The sequence below is a fragment of the Hyaena hyaena genome, unplaced genomic scaffold (assembly GCF_003009895.1).
Source record: "Hyaena hyaena isolate Hyena2069 unplaced genomic scaffold, ASM300989v1 scaffold_108, whole genome shotgun sequence".
Classification (NCBI taxonomy): domain Eukaryota; kingdom Metazoa; phylum Chordata; class Mammalia; order Carnivora; family Hyaenidae; genus Hyaena; species Hyaena hyaena.
This window is the reverse complement of record NW_024080741.1, coordinates 1,969,605-1,993,759: the sequence shown is the minus strand read 5'-3', so window position 1 is coordinate 1,993,759 and position 24,155 is coordinate 1,969,605. Positions and strand designations below refer to the sequence as shown.

General features: G+C 39.6%; 1 protein-coding gene across 2 annotated transcripts in view; it reads left to right on the top strand.

Moving 5' to 3' along the window:
* The first annotated feature begins 13,837 nt into the window (after positions 1-13,837).
* The window catches only part of CCDC77 (coiled-coil domain containing 77), a 33,923-nt gene continuing 23,605 nt past the window's right edge, over positions 13,838-24,155 (top strand). The window contains exons 1-5 of one of the 2 annotated variants that reach the window (XM_039236377.1): positions 13,838-13,915; positions 17,388-17,440; positions 19,449-19,558; positions 20,183-20,236; positions 22,676-22,919. In XM_039236377.1, the coding sequence (XP_039092308.1) occupies positions 20,199-20,236; positions 22,676-22,919 (282 nt within the window). In that variant the 5' untranslated portion in view covers positions 13,838-13,915; positions 17,388-17,440; positions 19,449-19,558; positions 20,183-20,198. The remainder of the gene's footprint in view (positions 13,916-17,387; positions 17,441-19,448; positions 19,559-20,182; positions 20,237-22,675; positions 22,920-24,155) is intronic. The other variant, XM_039236376.1, reaches the window with a different exon arrangement.

Sequence of the window (24,155 nt, the reverse complement as noted above, 5' to 3'; positions counted from 1 at the left end):
GTGTCAAGTCTAGAAATTCTGTCACCTAAGAATCTTAAATTCACCCTTGTCTCTTCATTATCGCTATCCTAATTTAAGTTCTCTCTCACCTGAACTATGATAGCTCAGTTCTTACCCCCTCAAATCCTATTCCACTCAGTTGTCAGATTGCTTTGTCTAAAATCCAGAATCCACCTTGTCCCCTCATCTCCAAACTCAACAATTCCAAACTCCTTTCTAATTTGCCATCTCACTCCCAAGGTTTGTTGGCTTTAATGCACCATGCTTTCTCTCACCTCTGAGCCTTCATAGATCATGTTTCCTCTGTCTGGAACATGTTTGTACTCTCCTGACCCCACCCCACAGTTTCATATACCCCCTTTCTGACCTACTCATCTTTAATATATCAGCTTAAATATCACTTCCTCTGGAAAGCTTTCCTTAACTCTCTAAACTCATTTAGCCAACAGCAACCTGTAGTTCTTATCAAACTTTTTGGAATTGCTTCATTCCCATTCTTCCCCAGACTAAACTATATGAAGGCAGGTGCAAGGTCGGTTTTATTGACCACTGTAGCCCCAATTCCTAGAATGGTGCTTGGTGTATACAAAGTATGCAATAATTATCTGTTGAATAAATATCTGTTGAATGAGTGGATGGATTCACCCAATAAATTCATTCTGTGTTTCATTGCCTCATCTACATTTACATATAACAAAATTTAAGACTCTACTAGGGTGTGGCATATATGATATCCCAACATTTGATTATAGCGTCTGTAAAAGTTAACACCCAGTTACACCCACCAACCTAAACCCCATACACAAACATTTGTTTCAGTTAGCCTTTGTTATGTAACAAACTACCTCAAAACTTAATGGCTAAAAAACTTGGTGGTTAAAAATGAAAACTACTACTGCACTTCTGTGGGTTGGCAATCTGGTATTACGGTTCCCCTGGGATCACTTGTGCAGCTGCAGACATCTGACAACTTAACTGGAGTCGGAGGATCCAATATGGCTTCATCATATATCTGGCAGTTGGTGCTGGCTGTTGGCTGGGAAGCCTCAGTTCTACACATGACTTCCCATCCTGGGTAGGATACACTGTGTTTTTTCATAACATGGTCTTAACATTCTGAGAGTGTGAGAATGGAAGCCTGGGCCTAAGTCCTAGGCTCCAAAATGTACAAGATAATGTCTGTCATATTCTGTTGGCCAAAGCAAATCGTTAAGTCCAGCCCAGATTCAAGAAGGCAGTGAAACGGACTACATATCTTGTTGGGAAGAACAACAATATCACATTGCAAAGGGGCGTAGAGAAAGAAAAGTGTGATTTGACACATAACATTTATCATGAGTCACAATAAAATCTGATTTAAAATCAAATTTTTACTACTTAAATCTGAAAATCCACATCGTTCACAAGAGAAATAATGAAATTCTAAGGAAAGCAAGTAACATTGAAATAATCATTAAATATCTAATTAAAGTATAATCGTTTTTACTTTTATATTACTAACAGAGCAGCAAAGCCCTGATTGACCCGTAGAATAAACACACACTTCAGTTTTGTTTGTTACTTTCTTTTTGATCTTTCAAATTGTACTTACCTAGTACTTTAAACTGTCTCCTTAATATTTAAATTCGCGCAGTGATTATCCTCAATTATTTATTTGCCTCAATATGCCTGAAAAATCTGTACCAGTCACTTTAGCAGTGAGTCTATAGGAAAAAGGCAGTGAATATTTCTACTGGGGATGGAAAAAACTTCTCCAGTTTTACCCACATGAGATTCTGATCCTCTCCTCAGGAAGTATCACTGACACTCACACCCATCCCTTTGAGAATCACTATTGTAAAAGTTTCTTATGGTTTGTTTCCCTCTGTTTTCATCTTATTTTTCCTTCCCTTTCTCTACGTTCATATGATTTGTTTCTTAAGTTCCACATATCAGTCAAATCATATGATATTTGTCTTTCTCTGAGTGACTTATTTCGCTTAACATAATACACTCCATCCACGTTGGTGCAAATGTCAAGATTTCATTCTTTTTGATCATCAAGTAATATTTCATTGTATATTTCACATACATATACATACATATATATATATATATACATATATATATATATACACACCACATCTTCTATACCTGTTCATCAGTCAACGGACATTTGGGCTCTTTCCATACTTCAGCTACTGTCGATAGCGCTGCTATAAACATTGGGGTGCCACGTACCCCCTTCAAATTAGCATTTTTGTATTCTTTGGATAAATACCTAGTAGTGCAATTGCTGGGTCATAGAGTAGTTTTATTTTTAATTTTCTGAGGAACCTCCATACTGTATTCCAGAGTGGCTGGACCAGTTTGCATTCCCACTAGCAGTGCAGAAGGATTCCTCTTTCTCTCTGCATCAGTTGTTAATTTTAGCCATTCTGACAGGTGTGAGGTGATATCTCATTATGGTTTTGATTTGTATTTCCCTGATGATGAGTGATGTTGAGCATCTTTTCATATGTCTCTCAGCCATCTAGATATCTTCTTTGGAGAAGTGTCTATTCATGTATTACATATTCATATCTTTTGTTCATTTCTTCACTAGATTTGTGTTTTGGGTGTTGAGTTTGATAAGTTCTTTATAGATTTTGGATACTAACCCTTTACCTTATATGCCATTTGCAAATATCTTTTCCCATTCTCTCGGTTGCCTTTTAGCTTTTCTGATTGTTTTCTTTGCTCCGCAGAAGTTATTTATCTTGATGAGGTCCCAATAGTTCATTTTTGCTTTTGTTTTCCTTGCCCCTGGAGACATGTCAAGTAAGAAGTTGTTGTGACCAAGCTCAAAGAGGTTGTTACCTCTTTTCTCCTATAGGATTTTGATGGCTTCCTGTCTTACAGTTAGGTCTTTCATCCATTTTGAGTTTATTTTTGTGTATGGTGTAAGAAAGTGGCCCAGATTCATTTTTCTGCATGTCATTGCCCAGTTTTCCCAACATTGTTTGCTTAAGAGACTGTCTTTTTCCATTGGATATTCTTTCCTGCTTTGTCAAAGATTGGTTGCCTATATGTTTGTGGGCCCATTTCTGCGTTCTCTATTTTGTTCCATTGATCTATTTGTCTGTTTTTGTGCCAGTATCATACGGTCTTGATGATTACAGCTTTGTAATACAGTTGAAGGCTGGAATTGTGATGCCTCCATCTTTGATTTTCTTTATCAGTATTATTTTGCCTGTGGTTAATCAGCTCTAATGAGGGCTTTGTGCACATAGGATATTGACTGTCAATAGTGTTTGGGTCTCAGGGCAGAACAGTTAGGTATAGCTGTAGTTTACAAGTGCTGTTTTCATTAGTTAAGCCATTCTTAAAAACTTTTGAGAAAAAATATTATTAAAGTATTATGTTTTATCCAGAATTTGCTGTCCTTGGTGCTAGAATAGGATAAAACAAATACCCAATTCTGATAATCATCTAGCTAGGCTGTGATCTCTGAATTTATTTAAAAATGTAATAAACTTCATAAATGCAGAGTAATTGAAAGAAGGCAAGTTGCAGAGAGAAAAAACTAAAAATTACTGAATTTCTATGGAAAGGCTCTTTTGTTCCAAATATACTTTTTACAAGTGATTTTTGAGCTTTTTAGTCTCAGAACCATTTTGTACTCTTAAAAATTATTGAGAACCGGGGCATCTGGGTTGCTCAGTCAGTTAAGCATCTGACTCTTGATCTCAGGTCAGGTCATGATCTTGCAGTTTGTGGAATTGAGTCCTGCTTTGGGCTCTGCACTGACAATGTGGAGCCTGCTTGGGATTCCCTCTTTCTCCCTCTCTTCCCCATCTCACATGTGAGCACTCTCCCTCTAAGTAAATGGAATTTAAAAAAATAATAATAATTAATAATAAACCCATTACATGTTGTCTTAGTCAGCTTTCTCAAGAGAAACAGGATGGAGAGAGAATGAGGAATTAGCTCAAACAATTATGGAGGTTGGCAAGTCAAACATCTGCAGTATGGGCTAGCAGGCTGGAGTCCTAGGAAAGTTGATATTCCACTCCAAAGACCAGCAGGCTGGAAACCCAAGAAAGATGATGGCTCAGATAAATTCTGAAGGCACTCTGCAGGAGAATTCCATCTAGCTTGGGAAGGCTGGATTTGTGTTCTATTCAAACCTTCAGCTGATTAAATGAAGCCCTCCCACATTGTGAAGAAAAATCTGCTTTACTCAAAGTTTATTGATTAAATGTTAATCTCACCCAAAAACACCCTCCAAGGTGACACATAAAATTAACCATCACACATGTTAGTACATATATATTTTTTAAAAGGAATTTAGTGATAAGAGTGGCTTGAGTTTACATTTTTTTTGAGAAACATTTTAATGTTTGGCTTAGTAAGATCAATCTGGATTCTCATACCTATTTCTGTATTCAATCTTTTGTGATATATTGTTTGGGTTGAAATATACGAAAAAAAGTCCAGCATTACACAGATATGTAATTGGAAAGGAAATAGTATTTTTTCAATGGTTATCCTTTTCAGATAATTGTAATTTCTTTTTTCCATTTTTTTTTTAAGTTTTAGAGAGAGAGCACAAGCAGGAGAGAAGGGCAGGGGGAGGGGGAATCTCAAGCAGGCTCCACACTCAGTGCAGAGCCCAAAGCAGGACTCAATTCCACAAACTGTGAGTTCATGTCCTAAGCCAAAATCAAGAGTCAGATAGATGCTCGACTAACTGAGCCACCCAGGCACCCTGATAATTGTAATTTCCTAAAGGCTAGCAATGTGGAATCTAAAACAAATGATAGTCAATATTATCCTTGTGTGGATTTTTTACCCAGTCGTGATTTTGTAGCATCATGCATTGGTCATTTTGATAATATTAGTTCAATATTATAACTGAGTTCTACAGATCTTCCCAATGTTGAACATAATTATATATAACTATACATAATTATATACATATAATTACACAATATAATTATATATAATTACACAATATAAAAAAATCATAGCAATATCACCATTGGTTTTCTCAGAAAACTGAGAGGCTGTCAAACTCAGAATAACGGAAACAAATTTTACAAAATTATAATTTTCACTTAAAGCTCAAATGGTCTTTGTCAACAAATACCATCAGTTGTTTCCATTGAATAAATGGGCTCACATTGCTCATTTTCAAGAAAATGTCTGTCAAATACCTAGATCTAAATAGCCATAGTTTATCTGTTAGGCCTTCTGGTGTTACATGAAAAATGTGTCTAATTTAGCTCATAAGTGCTTCTCCTTGAGAAAACATTCCTGCTTCTCTACATAGTAGAACTGCCTTCTTTATGTGTGCTTCCTACTTCACCACAGAGAGTATTAAAAAGACATGTTCAAGAGTCATGGTTTGTTAAGACTAATCATTTTTACTGCTTAATTGTGGGCATTTTTTCTTTTTTTTAAGTTTGTTGACAGAGAGAGAGAGAGAGCGCGCACACAAGGGAGAGGGAGACAGAGAGAGAGAGAGAGAGAGAGAGAGAGAGAGAGAATCCCAAGCAGGCTCCATGCTGTCAGCACAGAGCCTGATGTAGGGCTGAAACTCACAACTTGACCCAAAATCAAGAGTCAAGCTCCAATCCGACTGAACCACCCAGGTGCCCCTGTCATGGGCATTTTTAAATGATACTGACCTTTTTTTTTTTTTTTTTTTAACCATTAGCGTGTGTCATGAAGACAATGACTACAAATACAGTTTGGTGTCACTGCCATGCTTCATGCTGAGGAACCAGTAGTTTTACCCACCACTGCTTTTGCAGTGCAAATGTCAATGGTAAAAACAAAACAAACACAAAAAAAGGGCGCCTGGGTGGCTCAGTCAGTTGAGCATCAGACTTCAGCTTAGGTAATGATCTCACAGTTCATGAGCTTGAGCCCTGAGTCAGGCTCTGTTCTGCTAAGTGTGGATTCTGGTCAGAATTCTCTTTATCTCCCCCTCTCTCTCCTCCTTCCCTACTCTCTCTCTCTCTCTCAAAAAATAAAATAAAAACATTAAAATTTTTTTAATTAAAAAATGGCATACAGCATCTTATGGGGCACCTGGGTGGCTTAGTCGGTTAAGCGTCCGACTTTCACTTAGGTCATGATCTCGCGGTTTGTGGGTTTGAGCCCCGCGTCGGGCTCTGTGCTGACTGCCAGCTCAGAGCCTGGAGCCTGTTTCGGAGTCTGTATCTCCCTCTCTCTCTGACCCTCCCCTGCTCACGCTGTCTCTCTCTCTCTTTCCTAGAAATAAATAAAAATATTTTTAAAAATGGCATATAACATCTTAGTGTTAACATGAAAATAATTTTGACTTCAAGACCTTCAGAAAATACCTCAGGGACCAACATGGGCCTGCGGACAAACAAGGGTCTGTTGACCACACTTTGGAGACTGATAATGTCATGGTTCATGAGTTCGAGCCCCACATCAAGCTCTGTGCTGACAGCTCAGAGCCAGGAGCCTGCTTCAGATTCTATGTCTCCATCTCTCTGCCCCTCTGCCATTCAGGCTCTCTCTCTCTCGCTCTCACTCTCACTCTCGCTCTCTCAAAAATAAATAAACTTTAAGAAAGACACATTTTTACATGGGTTTTGAGAAGACAGACTCTAAGTGGTTCATAGGAACAAATCAGAATAGGAGGAGGAGATTCAATTTTTATTAACTCTAAAGGTTGAAAAGCTATGATTTGAAATGTTTCTTTTTAAAAATAATTTTAGTGTTTATATACTTTTGAGAGAGAGAGAGACAGAGCATGAGCATGAACATGGGAGGGGCGGAGAGAGAGGGAGACAGAATCTGAAGCAGGCTCCAGGCTCTGAGCTGTTAGCACAGAGCCCGATGCAGTGCTCAGACTCATGAGCTGTGAGATCATGATCTGAGCAGAAGTTGGATGCTTAACTGACTGAGCCACCCAGGCGCCCCTAAAATGTTTCTTCTTCCTTTATCATAAGGAATATCATAAGGATATAATCATTTGAAATGTTGCATTTAAAAATCTTTTAGGGGGGTGCCTAGGTGGCTCAGTCGGTTAAGCGTCCAACTTCAGCTCAGGTCATGATCTTGCAGTCTGTGAGTTCCAGCCCCGCGTCAGGCTCTGTTGCTGTCAGCTCAGAGCCTGGAGCCTGATTCGGATTCTGTGTCTCCCTCTCTCTCTGCCCCTTCCCCACTCAGGCTCTGTCTCTCTCTGTCTCAAAAATGAATAAACGTTAACAAAATTTTTTAAAAATCTTTTAGATCACTTTGCCTACCAGAGCCATTGAAATAACATAAACCAGAGGCTTGTATGTTATCTCTAATTCTTATGAAATACTGACATACATTACTGAATTAATCCTTTCCTTTATAACTTCATTTTGTATATCTTAATGTTTAAATGAAAGATCCTAGGTGTGCCTGGGTGGCTCAGGTCATGATCTCACAGCTTGTGAGTTCGAGCCCCACATCAGGATCTGTGCTGACAGCTCAGAGCCTGGAGCCTACTTCAGATTCTGTGTCCCTCTCTTTCTCTGCTTCTCCCCTGCTCATGTGCGCTCTCTCTCTCTCAAGAATAAACATTAAAAGAATTTTTAAAAAATAAAAATAATTGAAAGATATTTTAGTGTCTATGTTCAAAATCCTGGTATAATTTCTTAAAGAATTTTCTTTTTTTTTTAATGTTTATTTATTCTTGAGAGAGAGAGGTAGAGAGCAAGCAGGGGAGGAGCAGAGAAAGGAAGGAAGAATCCCAAGCAGGTTCCACACAGTCAGTACATAGCCTAATGCGGGGCTCAAACTCACAAACTGTGAGATCATGACCTGAGCTGAAACTAAAAGTTGGACACTTAACCAACTAAGCCACCCAGATGCCCCTAAAAGTAGCCTCTTAACCAAAGTTCTTCTATATGTGATTTCTTTTTCTTCTCCTAGAATACAATTTCTTCTCCTAGAATACACACTAATTACATTTTATTATTGGCTTCACTACTGCCTTAAAATTCCACAATTCTTGAAAAAATTTTAAACTTTGACATATTCTTCATATGTAATTGATAATTTTTATTTTATCTCTTCTTCAAAAGAGTGAAAATATTTGCACCTAAAATTGAGGCCTACGGAAACTACTTGTAAATTATCACTCTCTATTTCCTCCCTTCATTAAAATGTCAACAACTACTTGCCAATCAGATTATTTGAACATTCATAGTCTATGTCTACCTTCCCTCCAAGTACCCACAGCTTGTTTGCCCAATATATTAGTATTATTTATTTGAATATGACTTCTATTTATATGACCTTTAATGGATTTTTAATCATCTATTTTTCTGTACTCGGCAGATAAAGGATTGTTGTAAGGCAAGGCACAGGACTATCAATAAATTTAGGTGCATTGTAAATTGTTCTGTTCAGCAGTAAAACCATGAATATCCTTCAAAGAACATCTTGTTTGGGGCACCTGACTGGGTTAGTCTGTAGAGCACACAACTCTTGATCTCAGAGTTGTGAGTTTGAACCCAATGTTGGGGGTAGAGTTTACTTTAAAATTTTAATAAAATAATACAATGTATGTTTTAGTTTGTAAGGTGTTTTGCTATCTTTGCTGGATTCTGATTTAATTTTGGAATTTAACTTGATATTCTCTTTTTCAAGTGACAATAAATGAAAAATTACATTTATTCCCTAGAACAACTAGTGGAAATTTTTTTAATGTTTGTTTATTCTTGAGAGAGATGGAGTGAGAGTTGGGGAGGGATAGAGAGAGGGAGGGAGACACAGAATATGAAGCAGGCTCCAGGCACAGAGCCCGATGCAGGTCCTCGAACTCATCAGTTGGGAGATCATGACCTGAGCCGAAGTTGGATGTTCAACTGACTGAGTTACCCAGGCACCCTATTAGTGGAACTTTAAAATGTGCCATAAAAAACAATTTAGCCAGGGGTGCCCGGGTAGCTCAGTCAGTTGAGCATCTGACTTTGGCTCGTGGTCTGTGAGTTCAAGCCCTGCGTCGAGCTCTGTGCTGACACCTCAGAGCCTGAAGAGCCTGCTTCAGATTCTGTCTCTTTCTCTCTCTCTCTCTCTCTCTCTCTGTCCCTCCCCCACTCACGCTCTGTCTTTCAGAAATAAACATTAAAAAAAAATAATTTAGCGAGGCAGGATATGTCATTTGAATCTCTGAATCTGTGTTTACCAAAATATTTGCATAGTTTGTAGTGTACCAAGAGCTTCTACCTTAATAAACTGGGTGAATTCAAGTACACAGTCAAATGCCATATTAAAAAAAACTAGATGAGGTATTTTCTCATTTTTGATTTTGATTCACTCAAATTTATGTCAAAGACTTTATCAATAATTTTCTATACTGCAGATGCATTCTTAGAGGACAGGTAACACAGACCTTGTTCACTGTTACGTACCCATCTACACATGACAATAAAAATACAAATAATAAACTGGAAAGCAAATGATAAACGCCAGTCTTCTATCTTCTCTCTGTTCTGTGAGTTTTCAAAATTAGAACATGGGTACTAGTTATTTATTTGTTTTCCCGGTGTAGGCTCCCTGGACAGGTACATACTTTTTAAGTACTTCTGTTTCCTTTAGGGTGCTTGTATGTGCATTCTCTATTTTTCTGTGATCTCTCAGAGGGCAAGAGCTATTATTTCTTAAATTTAGCACTAAGTGAGGATGGGAAGCACACCAAATACATGCTCCTTCAGTTATATTTATTCTTATATTTAAGAATATAAATATTCTTATTTATATTTATGTTTATTCTCATATTCTTTGATATGTATTGTTGTTATGAAGCCCATGGTTCCTACACAAATAAGAGAAACCAGAAGTTTATTCATCAGTTATCTGTGCTGAGCTAATTAAAAGTTAATTTTTCCAGGAAGACAATAGTCTTTCACCATAAAAAGAAAAACCAGCACGTGATGCTAAAAATGAATGGTGAGAGTGATTTGAGAGGGTTTTGAAAGTTGTCAGGTAAGTACAACTTGGAGAAAAGGTGAAAATTTGCAACAGTATAAAATGCCAGAAAGAGAGGAGACAAGATGTGACCATTCAGTTTAGCAATTAGTAGATCATAGAGTAGTTTCAATAAAATTATGGAGTCAAAATCCAATTTGTAGTGACTTAGAAAGTGAATGGGAGATGAAGAAAAGGAGTCAAACATGGACTCAAGGTCCTTGGCTGTGGATGAAAGGTTGGGTACGGGAACATGGAAGTCACTGAAGGAGAGCCAAAAAAAAGTCTCCACAAGCTGGCATAGATGAGTGGGCCTCAGTGTTGAGAAGGAAGAACCAATGGAGAATTGGAGGTTGAAGACAGTAAGAAAAAAATCAAAGTCCCTCAAGAGGTGAAAGAAACTAGAGCATGATAAAAGCAGGGACACCCCTTCCTCTGTAGCAGGGGGAAGGAGGTAAATACAAGTAATTAATATAAATAAGTGGGTGAGAAGGCAAAAAGTTAAGGCACTTGGCTACTTTGAGAAATAAAGACAAAGGTACTGGGAGGGCTCCCTTAAGGGTTTAGAGCAAATTGTGAATATCCAAAATGACTACTGTGGTAATGAGGAGAAAGAGCAAGTGTTTCTTGAGAAGTGTTGTTCTTCACTGCTGAGGGCTTAACTAAGGTTAGAGACCATACATTTATGGTAATATCATTTCCCATGAATGTGAGACTGTTCTCCAGCAGCACACATGGAAGGCAAATGGTAAGCATAATCTAAAGTGCAGGGATCGGGGCATCTGGGTGGCACCTTAGTGGTGGGTTGAACATCTGACTCTTCATCTTGGCTCAGGTCTTGATCTCAGGGTGAGTGAGTTTAAGCTCCACATTAACCTAAATAAATAAGTAAATAAATGAAAGTGTAGGGATTATTAGCGCTATTACAACAGAAAGAGAAAAAGAGATGAGACTACTGGCAATAACAGTGTTATGCATCACAGAACTAAACTGAGTAGGAAAGTAAAGCCCCAGGGCAGGAGAATATACCAAGTAAGAGTTTCCCAGGTTGCCTTTCTCATAGCCTCCATATATACTCATATCCACTCTTCCTCTTGTATTTCCCATTTGTTTTTTATTTTTTTATTTTATTTTTATTTTTAATTATTTCTAAGAGAGAGAGAGAGAGAGACAGCGTGAGCAGGGGAGGGTCAGAGAGAGAGGGAGACACAGACTCTGAAATAGGCTCCAGGCTCTGAGCTGGCAGTCAGCACAGAGCCCGACGCGGGGCTNGGGGCTGGAACCCATGAACTGCGAGATCATGACCTAAGCAAAAGTCGGACGCTTAACCGACTAAGCCACACAGGCGCCCCTCCCATTCGTTTATTTAAAATAAGATTTTATTTTTAAGTAATCTCTACACCCACCGTGGGGCTCAATCTCACAACTCTGAGATCAAAAGCTACAAGGTCCACCGACTGAGCCAGCCAGGGTCCCTTGTATTTCCCAATCTGATTACTGTCACATACTCCAGCTAATCTCCCTGTCCTGGATCCAGTCAATTGGAAGTTTTTTTTTAATCTATTTATTTTTGAGAGAGATACAGAGTGCGAGTGGGAGAGGAACAGAGAGAGAGGGAGACAGAGTATCCGAATCAGACTCCATACTGTGAACTGTTAGCACAGAGCCTGATGCACGGCTTGAACCCGTGAACCACAAGTCCGTGAACCACGAGTTCATGACCTGAGCTAAAGTCGGAAGCTTAATCGACTGAGCCACCCAGGCGCCTCAGTCAATTGGAACTTTTAAATATCTCCCATTTTCCTGCTTATATTTCCTTTGTTTAGTTAGGCATTTTACTTCATGTGAATTATCATTGCAGCCTCCCAGATCATCATGCATTGTTCTTAACTGATCCTCTGCCACCAGAGTGTTTTCTAAAAAATCAATCTGATATTGGGTGGTTGTGAGAGGGGGAGGGTTGAGAATAACCCTTTGGCATTTGAATGAATGATGACACTTTAACCTTGACATAGAATGGAAGAAGAGTGACCTAATAAAGAGAGGCAACACACCTGTGGGGAAAAATGTTATATATGCATTCATTCATTTGGCAACAATTTTTGAGCATTTGCTATGTGCCAGGTACTCTTCTAGATTTATTCTGTATATATGACATGAAAACAATAAAAAGACATAAGCTTACGTTCTGTGATGAGGGGAGACAAAATAATGAGCACAAGCAAATATATATTATTTTAGGTGCTCATAAGATCTTTTTAAAAAGTAGAGAAGGCAAGGAATGGAAGGGTGGTAAGGGGATATAGCATAGTCTGAGAAGCGCTCAAGATTGATGACATTTGAACAGAAGCTATACTATAAAAATACAATGACAAATTGCTAAATTAATATCAAAGCACAAGGGATTACTTCTTATAAAATAAGGAGATAAATAAAATAAAATAAAGGAGATGGTATTTGTGTTGGCCTTGGTAAGAATTTTATGGGTTAAGATTCATGGAAAGGATCAATCCGGACAAAAGGAAGGATATAAGCCAAAGTTGGAAAATCCATGCTACATTCAGAAAATAACCAGTTATTTGTTAAATAATAGAGATAAGTAGGATCAGATTATATCAGTATTTGAATGCCATATCAACCCAGACTTATTCTCTACTCTTTGGGGAGTCACCAAAAGTTTATGAACAGGAATGTGGCATGTTCAGAAATGTGCTTTAAAAAAATAATCACCTTTTAAAGAATGGATAAGAGAAGGAAAAAACACCAGTTAGAAACCTATTGTAGTACTCCAAGTGAAAGGTAATGAGACATAGAGTAGCAATTAATGGGAAGATATATGTTTAAGAACCAGTATGAAGATAAGATCACCATGATTTTCTTTAAAAAAAAATGTAAGGGAGGGCACCTGGGTGGCTCAGTCAATTGAGCACCTGACTTTTGATGGTACATGGGAACCCCACATTGGGTTCTGTGCTGACCGTGCAGAGCCTGCTTGGGATTCTTGCTCTCTCTCTCTCTCTCAAAATAAATAAATAAACTTTAAAGTTAAATAAAATAATAAAAATGTAAGGACCAAAAGAGAGACCAAAATACTTATTTTGATGTAACTGACAGAAAAAGTAAATTTAGAAGATATCAAATTTCTTCTGGACATCCTTAGGTCTTATACCAGTGGAGAGGCCCAGCTTTTTCTTTTCTTTCTTTCTTTTTTTTTTTTTAAATTTAGTCCCAGCATTTGCATAGCAGTAGTGACAGCTCTGAGACTGAAGTGCCTTTCCCCTACTCTTATCCCTTGCTCTTCTGGAAAGAGGAGACTACGACTGAGTTTTGAACTAGCTTATATTATTAAAACCAGTTTCTCACATCTTTCAGAAAAGGAAGTAGTGTCTGCTGTCTGACAAAATAGTAGCATTTATATACATAATTCTCTGACCGTAAACACTGAACCACAGGTCCTATTTTGACTCTAGGTCACCAGGTCATTGAAGGAGAAATGATCATCTTAGAATCTTCACCTTGATATAAACTTGTAAATTGTAACATATAATAATCCTGTGATCCATTGCATGATTATGCACCTCGTTTCTGTACGATATTTTATGAAAACAAAGTAGTTTAACAAGTTTAAACTGGGGATTCCCAGAATTAGCGCGTTCTGACCCAAACATTACACTGCCAGTACCGGAACGAACTGGGCTGCGATCCGTTAACATCCTCCACAAGGGGAGCTGCGTGGTGAAGGAAAACTACATATCCCGGCTACCTCTGCGCCATTAGATGCGAAGCGAGGGAGGGCGGGAATGGGGCGTGCCTCTGTGTGAATAGCCTCCTATTGGTGCACAATCCAAAGGGCCGTGTAAACTTGTGGGCTATTGGACCGATTTCGTGCACGCTCAGTGGCGCCGCAAAGCTACCGGATTTAAGTTTTGTTTTTCGGTTGGGGGTTTCTGACTCGGAATCTTAGCGTGCCGTGAGTACAGAGTTTTGGGTTTAGGAGGCAGGGGTGGGGGGAGTGGAACCTTGGGCTAAAAAAAAAAAAAAAAAAAATCTGATGAGGGAGAAGTAAGGGCAGGTACCGGAAGAAGGAAGTTAGGATGTGCAAAGTGAAAGATTTTCGGCGTGCTGGAGGATTGGGGAGCCATAGCAATGAGGGAATCAACAGCGGGCTGAAATGTAAAAAGGAGTGTAGGATTTGGATGTCCTGGAACTGCGTTCCGCTATTCCCTCATTTCACGATAGTCTAAGCCTCAATTTCCTCATCAGTATTAATCAAGATTTAATTTTTAGTAGACAGGCAGTATTTAAAAAACACACACACACCTAAATGAGGATGTCACAGAAATAGGAATAGAAGCTAACTGAAACCCATTAATTTATTTATAAACAAAGGCATTGTTCTTTTGAGAGATACGATGATGAGTAATGTCCATTTTCTATCTGCAAGGAACATACCTTGCCATGAGATAAATTATAGCAACAAAGAACTCTATTATGTTAACTTTTAGAGAATTACAGATGTTGTTCTTTTGCAGTTAGATCATTTTGATAGATTAATTTGGATGGAGGGACTCTGGAAAGAGATGGAGGTAGTAAGTTTTCAGGTATTAACTGGATTTCATTAAGTGAGAGGAGGGAGGGAGGGAGTGGAGGGAAGCTCACCAACAAAGACGTGGAGGCAAGAAAGTTATCTGCACCCTGGCGTATTTTAGGGGAATAGAGGGAAATTAAACAGGAGAGGTGAGTTTGGTCCTTAGATAGAATGCCATGACATCTAGGCCAAGTTTAATTTCATGCGTTAGTCTATGAGGAGCCACTGATGAATGTTATGACTTTTAGGAATATGGTGCAAAGGAGTGCCTGGTTAGCTCAGTCAGTTAAGCATCCAGCTCTTGATTTCTGCTCATGTAATGATTTCACAAGTCATGGTCTAACACTTGTGAGATCAGCCCCATGCTGGGCTCTGCACTGACAGCATGATGCCTGCCTGGGATGCTGTCTCTCACCCCCTTCCTTTTTGCCCCTGCCCGCTCTCTCTTTCTCAAAATAAATAAACTAAAAAAAAAAAAAAAAGAATATGGTCCAAGGGAGACGAGAAGTGGGTAGAACAGTTAAGCCATTGTAGTTGAGTGGGTAAGAAGATAGGGAGATTCTGAATTAACATGGTCATTGCCCAGATAGAATATATGGGATTTTCATATGGTTGGATGAAGGTCAAGAGAAGGAGTAATGAAATAATGAATGTAAACTTTAAAGTCCAGGTTGCTTATCAGATGCTGAATTCACTTTGAGGTACTAAAAAATATGTGACTTGAGTGATTTTTTTTTTTAATTAGACATTTCAAGCTCCAGTGCTACATATAGGTGAAAATGTCCGTTACATAATTGGAAATTCAAACCAGGATATTGAAAGATGTCATTTGTTCATTCAATAAGTAACTGTTAGCTACTCTGTGCCAGTTGGTGTTTTAAATAAGAGAGGTAATACTAAAGCAGTGGGGATAATGATGTTCCCACAGAAATGGATAGAGGAAATAGTAAGGAAAGTTGAGGACAGAACCTTTTGAACCAAGAAAAGTTTTTCAGTGAAAAAAAAATCACTGTTTACTGAGCACTTATGTGTCAAACACTGTGCTCATCCCTTTTATTCATTATTTCATTTAATTCTCACACTAACCTAGGATATATGCTGTTCTCCCCATCTCTTTTTTAATGTTTATTATTTTTTGAGACGGAGGAGCGGAGAGAGACGGGGACAGAGTATCTGAAGCAGGCTCTGTGCTGACAGTAGTGAGCTTGATGCAGGGCTTGAACTCAAGAACCGCGAGATCATGTCCTGAGCTGAAGTTGGACCCTAAACCAACTGAGCCACCCAGCCTCCCCTATTCTCCCTCTTTTTTTTTTTTTTTAAAGTTTATTTTATTTTGAGAGAGAAAGAGCAAGTGGGGCAGGGGCAGAGAGAGGGAGGGAGAGAATCCCAGGCAGGCTGCGCACTGTCAGCTCAGAACCTGATGTGGGGCTCGAACTTACCAACTGTGAGATGATGACCTGAGCTGAAGTTGGATGCTCGACTGACCAGGCCACCAAGGCACCCCTAATTTCCCCCTCTTTAATAAGTAACTGAAGTGTAGTGAGGTTAAATAACATGTCTTGTCACACAGCTAATAAAGGACAGAGCCTTCACTTAAACCCAAGTCTGTTAAACTTCAGAATCCTAGCTCTCAACTCCCAATGTTTTTTTTTTTTTTTAATTTTTTTTTAATGTTTTATTTATTTCTAGGAGAGAGAGAGAGAGACAGCGTGAGCAGGGGAGGGTCAGAGAGAGAGGGAGTCACAGACTGAAATAGGCTCCAGGCTCTGAGCTGGCAGTCAGCACAGAGCCCGATGCGGGGCTCGAACCCACGAACCGCGAGATCATGACTTAAGCGAAAGTCGGACGCTTAACTGACTAAGCCACCCAGGCGCCCCTCAACTCCCAATGTTTTTTGAAAAGGTGGTCAACACTGTCAAATTAAGCATGACCTGAGCATACAAATCAAGGAGTGACTTCTTGGATGGAGGATGGGAAACCAAGAAAGCAGTTAAATGTATTTATTTGGATGTCTGCTGCTGACCAAGAAGAGTAACCAGTTCAGATGTTGTAATAGATGTCACATTGTGAGAATAAAACTAAATGAGAAGTGAATATAGATAACATTTTATAGACGTGCAGTAGTCACATGGAACAGGAGTGAAGACAGTAACTAGGAGGGAGAAGTGAGGTAACAGGTTGTGGGAGGACTCCTTTAAAGTTCCGAGTTACTCTGGGGGGCCCTGGCTGGCTCATTTGGTGGAGCATGAAGCTCTTGATCTTGGGGTCATAAGTTTGAGCCCCATATTGAGCATAGCGATTGCTTTAAAAAACAAATAAAATGACTCAAGATTATTTTTTAAAAAGTTACAAGTTAATCTTAAATAGTTTTAGAACAGTGGCATTTATTTTTAAGATATCACCTGGATTCATAAAATGGGATGTTACTTGACTACATGAAAGAATGAAGTACTAATACATGCTACAACACGGTTGAACCTTGAAAACTATGCTAAATAAGAGAGAAATGTACTAGCCAACTACAAAGGGCCACATAGTATATGATCTCATTCATATGGAAGTCCAAAACAGGGAGATCTATAGAAACACAGAGTAGATTAGTGGTTGCTTAGAGCTTAAGGGGAGGAGGAGCACAGGGGTGATGGTCATAGGGTAGAGGACTTCTTCAAGTGATGAAATGTTCTGTAATTGTGATGGTTGCATATATCTGAATATACTGAAACCATTGAATTATACACTTTAAATGAAGGAGTTGTATAAAATATGAATTATTACGTCTCAATAAAGCTGTTTTAACAAAAGTGTCGCCCATTAATCCTACTATACCAACCCAATTACCATTTCTATTTTCTAGGTTATTTTTTACGAGACAAATTGGCCCAACTTGGAGAAGTTTTGTGGAAGGAGGTGAGTAGTCATTTTAAAAGAGAGTGAGGGGGCGCCTGGGTGGCTCAGTCAATTAAGCATCAGACTCTTGGTTTCGGCTCAGGTCATGATCTCACAGTTTCTGAGTTCGAGTCCCACCATGGAACCTTCTTGGGATTCTCTCTCTTTCTCTCTCTGCTCCTCCTCTACTCACGCTGTCTCTCTCAAAAGAAATAAATTTAAAAAAAGAAATTTTTAATGGAGAGAGTAAGAAAAAGAGATGGTATATTTGAAGGGGTGGTTGGTAGAGGAAGCTAATGGAACAAAAGAGACAGAAACCAATATTTTAGCTAAACTGGGCAGACTGACCAGTAGAAGAGAAAGATGTTGAACAGTCTTTCAAATTCATATTGAGGATTTTTAGAAAAATTTATTGAGCCTCTGCTGACTTAGGCACTGTTTTAGTGACTGGGGATATAGCAGTGAAAACAACAGATAGGAAATGCCTGCCCTTGGTGAGTTTCCACGTTCCAGTGTGGGGAGTCAAGTAAATACGTAAAATATTTCAGATGGTGATGAAGTCAAGCAGAGAAGGTGGGCAAGAGAATGCCAGAGTGGTCAGGGGAGACTACCAAGAAGGCAACATCAGGACCCTCAAGGAGTGGGAGCAAGGCGTATAGAAAATTGGGAGAAGAACATCGTAAATACAGTAGAAATGTGAAGGCTGAGGTAGAAGTTTGGCACAATTGAAGAACAGCAGAGCCCAGTGTTGGAGCAGTGAGCCGGGGGAGAGTAGTAGGTGGGGTCACGGAAGTATCGGGGCAACCAGATCATGTAGGACCTTTTAAACCATTTTAAAGACCTTGGTTCTCTGACTAAAACAAAATGTCTTGGAGGCTTTTGAGAAGAGGAGTTTTGTGGTTTGACTCACAGTTTAAATGATCGCTCTAACTGCTATGTTGAGAATAGACCACGGGGGCTGGATTGTAGAGCGGGAGCAGAGACCAGTCGAAGAGGCTGTTGGAGTCATCCAAGCAAGAGGTTAGAGTGCATTGGACCAGGGCAGTTTGGCACGAGTGATTGTCAGGTTCTAGATATTTTGACGGTAGAGCTAGTAGGATTTGCTCATGGGGATTGAGTGTAGCGTGTAAGACAGGAGTAAAGTGCCTCCAACCAAGTTTTTTGTCATAAGCAACTGGCAACATGGAGTAATTATGGGAAGACAGAATTCTGAGAGAAGAACAGGCTTTGGTGGTAGGTAGTTAACAGGAGATTGGTTTTGGACATGTTAAGCTTGAGAGACCTGTAAGACAGCCAGATGGAGACCCGAAATAGGCAATCAGACAGGCGTAAGTGGGGTCAAGGGCAGAGCCAGCACTGGACGGAGAAATTTAAAAACCATTAATGTGTACGTGGTATTTTAAAACTGACACTTGATGCGGATGACACTTGATGAGAAAGAACTAGCAATGACTGAAAGTTAATGACTGGTGAGGAAGAAAGAAAACAAGGAACATACGGTGTCCTAGAAGCCAAATGAAGAAAGGTTTCAAGGAGGAGGAGCAGAGGCACTCTGGGGTTTCGAGTGAGAAAATGGTATACAGAATGAACAAGAGTGATTATCTCTTTTTACAGTTTTTGACAAAATTCTCCAAAGAACTGAAGTTTGCAAGCAGATGTATGCCAACACAAAGAGCACAGGATCAGGGGCACCTGGGTGGCTCAGTTGATTGAGCATCCGACTCTTGATTTTGCCTCAAGTCATGATCTCAGGGTCATGGGATGGAGCCCCACATTGGGCTTAAGATTCTCTTCCTCCCTGTCCCTCCGCCACCCACCCCAAAACACAAGAACAGAATATTACAGCATCTTGCTCAAAACCAAAATGAGCTGACAAAGCACGCTCGATAAGACAGTTTTCTCTAAAGCTAATAAAATCAATTCTCCCTTTCCCTCCCTCCTTCCCTCCTTCCCTTCCTCCTCTCCGTCTCTTTCCCTTTTTCTCTCCCCTTTTCTCCTTCTCCCCTTCTCTACTTTTCCCTCTTTCAAGGAACAAGACTGCGAGGTTATGTTTGTGAAAATATCTGTGATAAGATTGTTCAGATAGAGGAACCCAAGGTCTGTATTAGCATTTGGACTGGAGATTTTAAATGGACCTTTGTAAGTAAAGTAGTTTTTTCTTTCTCTAAGGTAAAACAATGGATAAAGAACACCAAATAAAGACAAAGTGTCAGTGGCTTTGTGTTTATTTTAAATTTAACATAATCAGTCCTCTACCTTAATTCTCATTTACTGTCTCTTACTTGTTAGAAACTTTTCTGCATCTCCCTCCTATTTCAGCAAAAGGATTGTAAATTTGCTTTGCATTGTTGCAGACACCTTCATATAAAGGAAGCTTTTCTTTTGTGCGTTCTTGTCCATTCTGATTCTATTTGAAAATGAGAACGACGAATGCCTTATGAAAATTCAAAGTCATAGATTTTCAAGATTTGGAACAACTTTAAAGAGTACTGTATTTTATTTATTTATTTATTTATTTATTTATTTTTTAAGTAATCTCCACAGCCAAGGTGGGGGTCAAACTCAGAACCCTGAGATCAAGAATTGTATGCTCTTCCGGCCAATGCCTGCCAGGCACCTCAAGAATCCTACATTTCAGGACAGCATGTTCTAACCAGCAGGTGCATCTGATGATGGTGGAGAGGGATTGAGTGTGTGCATCCCATCCTATACTATATTTTTCTGTTCCTGACCCCTCACTCTGAATTTTTGTGTATTTGACAGGTGGGAAAAGGACAGGATGAACTTTACCCCGACCCGAACTCCTGTCTGCAGAAAGTAAGCCATTTGCTCTTTTTTGGATTGTTAAAGAATCAGGTTGTTCTGTAGCCTTAAGGGCAAGTTAGCTTGGGAACTAGAAAGGTTTTAGAAGTGTATTTCCAAACTCTGAATTTGAGCTATATTAGACCTCATTTCTCTATTCTTACTGTTTTATCAGATTAAAAACGAGGACATATTAGGGGTGCCTGACTCAGTTGGTTAAGCGTCTGACTCTTTAGCTCAGGGCATGATCTTAGTCCCTGCCATCAGGCTCCGTGCTGGTAGTGCAGAGCCTGCTTGGGATTCTCTCTCTCTTCTCTTTGTCCTTTCCCTACCTGCACTTTCTCTCCCCCTCTCTCTCAAAATAAATAAATAAACATTAAAAACTAGGACATATTAAATGGTCATACCAGAATGCAGGCAGTTTGAGTGAACCTGATACAGTACCTGTGGATGCTGGACTACAGAGGGAGCAATCAGCATACAAACAAGGGACTTTTAATCTGGGTCTGCCATCAACTTGCTACACGACAGACACATTGTCCTCGTGGCCATAGCTCCTGACTGCAAAATCTCAGAAGTGCCTCTTAGTTCATCTACTACCTATTTCCCAGAGTTGTTATAAGAAATCTTCCTTTGAAAACATGAAACATTAAGTAAAAGAGTATTTCTGTCATGAGCTTCTAGTGACTGAGAAAATACTGTTTTTTTTTTTCTTCCTGTTAGCTGAAAGTAAATTTTAATATCTCTTCTGTACATGCTCATTTATTAAAGGTCTTGACCACGACCTTCGTTAAGTACTAATCTGGGCTTCTGGTATGAAGTTTCTCCACACTGCTGTCTCTTGATTTAGCCAAAGTGGATTAATTTTCACAGGGTTTCTCCGCTTCCGTGCCATTTGTTTTTCGACTTTGATTCTTTTAGCTGAAGGCTCTTACTTGCTAAAAGCAAACGAACAAAACTTCTGGTCTGGCCTTTGATTAGCCTTCAATCTGGTCTCGTCTTGGGTCTGTGTAGTTCAAATGTCTCTGATGCTAGTATGATTGTGTGCTCACTAATTAGGCTATATTTTCTAATCCGAAATCTTATATTTATCATTTCCTTTCTTAATAACTTTGCCAGTTACATACCTGTTCCTAAAAACAGTTTCATTTTGCAAACTTTAATCTTTTTTTTTTTTTTAATTTTTTTATTTATTTCTAGGAGAGAGAGAGAGAGAGAGAGACAGCGTGAGCAGGGGAGGGTCAGAGAGAGAGGGAATCACAGACTCTGAAACAGGCTCCAGGCTCTGAGCTGGCAGTCAGCACAGAGCCCGACGCGGGGCTCAAACCCACGAACCGGAGATCATGACCTAAGCGAAAGTCGGACACTCAACCGACTAAGCCACCCAGGCGCCCCTGCAAACTTTAATCTTAAACAATTGGTAATACCTTCTATATATGCATCTATGTACATTTTTTCAATTAATACTGTTTGTATGATTCATTCATATTTGAGCATCTCTAATTCAGTTTCTAATAACTTTGCTAATGTTCCATTTATATGAATATACAACAATTTACCCATTATCCTGTTGAATGGAGGAAGGTTTGCCATTTTTTTTTATTACAAATAACGTGAGTATAAACATTTTCTGATGTGTCAGCTTGTATATATGTGCAGGAGTTTCTCTAGGACAAGAGGAGCAGCAATTTTACTAGATTCTGCCAATTTACTCTGTAATGTTAAAGTAGACTCCAGCGGCAGTGCAGGGTGTTCCTTTGCTATGAGTCTTAAGAGCATTAAATTTTCTGTTACTACCTGGTCTTACTTGGGAAATATTCAATGTTTTTTTTTTTTTTTTTGATGATCTTTTTACTCTCCAATGTATATTTTGAATCTAGCTTTAATCCTTTAGTACTTGGAAACCAACTCATAAGATTTGTCACTAACCTGGAACATCAAACTTTGAAGCAGTTTAAGAATATAAACTCCTGGCAAACCATGAGAGACTCTTGAATGCTGAGAACAAACTGAGGACTGATGGGTGTGGGCGGGAGTTGGGGAGACGGGTATGGAGGAGGGCACTTGTGGGAATGAGCACTGGGTATTATATGGAAACCAACTTGACAATAAACTATTTTTAAAAAATAATAAATAAAATTATAAAAAAAGGAAAAAAAAGAATATAAACTTCTTTTTTATGGAAGAAATTATATTGGGTGGCTCAGTCAGGTAAGCGTCAGACTTCAACTCAGGTCATGATCTCATGTTTTATGGGTTCAAGCCCCGCATTGGGCTCTGTGCTGACAGCTCAGAGCCTGGAGCCTGCTTTGCATTCTATGTCTCCCTCTCACTCTGCCCTTCCCCTGCTCATATTCTGTCTTTCTCTCAAAAATAAACAAATTTTTTTTTAATTATAATGTTTCATAAACGCCCCCACAATGTAATGAATATGCCGTTTCTAATTTCACATAGGCTGATAACTGACTCCGAACATGATGTTGCTGATGGCTTCCGTGGTTCCACCAAGTGGAAGGGAAGGTCTTTCTTGGATTCGGTGGAGTCAACTCCCTTGCCTTCCACACACGATCGTCTGGCTGTCCTCTGCCCTTCTCAGGAGCTTCTGGAATATTACCAAAAGAAGATGTCTGAGTGTGAGGCAGAAAACGAAGACCTGTTGAAGAAACTGGAACTCTACAAAGAAGCTTGTGAAGGACGGGTAAATGCATCGTACCCTTTTAGGACTCTGAAAGAGTCTGTTCATTACTGAGAAAAGTGCCAACTTGTATCATAATCAGATATTTTATTTAAAGCTATTTATTTATTTATTTAGAGAGCACATGCACTCCTGTGAGCCAGGGAGGGGCAGAGGGAGAGAGAGAGAATCCCAAGCAGGCTCCGTGCCGACTTGGAGCTTGATCTCACTTGTGAGATCACAACCTGACCTGAAATCAAGAGTTGGATGCTTAACTGACTGAGCCACTCTTCACTCCTTTTTTTTTTTTTTTAAGTTTATTTATTTTGAAAAGGAAAGAGAGCCAGTGGGGGAAGGGCAGGAAGAGAGAGTGAGAGAGAGAGAGAGAGAAAATCCCAAGCAGTCTCTGCACTGTCAGCACAAAGCCTTACATGGGGTTCGCTCATGAATCATGAGATCATGACCGGAGTTGAAATCAAGAGTCAGATGCTTAACCAACTGAGCCCCCTGGGTGTCCCGACTTTTCAAATTTTTTGAGTGTGGCCTGTCAGTTTCTGACATCATGCCCTTCCCTTCTAACCCAAAAGCACTTGTGCTTCACCTCAGTAATTGTACTGCCTGCACATGACCCCTTGCTTATTCTCCTGCTCTGCTTGCGTGACACAAACCCTAACTATAACTTTATCCGGTTCTCTGCCACCTCTTCTCCCAGAGCAGGATTTCGCAACCTTGGCATTATTGACATTTGGGGCTGGGTAATTCTTTGTTGTGAAAACTGTTCTGTGCATTGTAGAATGTTTAGGAGCATCCTTGGCCTCTACTCACTACACACCAGTAGCACAACTCTGCCCCATCCTCTGCGTCCCCAGTTGTGCCCATCAAAAGGCCTGCAGACACTGCGCAATTTCTCCTGGGGTCATAGGCAAAATTGCCCCCCGTTAAGAAACATTGTCCTAGAACGGTCACAGATCATCACACAATAAAGTCACAGTAAACACATCCATCCGTATCCTTGGTCACTATCTGACAATTTTCTCATCTGTGCTCATCTGGGCCGTACCTTCACTCTCCTCCAGCCTGCCACCCCTTCTTAACCCTCTTCTCTCAGGCAGTCTTGCTTCCTAGTACACAGAGGTAATGCCAGCCATTGCTCATGCCCTCCCTTCCTGCCCATCCACACAGTTACTTACACCTCTGTCCATCTCTCTTCTTTCTTACCGCTGCAGAGACAAGATGTCTCTGCCTGTTCCGGGCACTCTC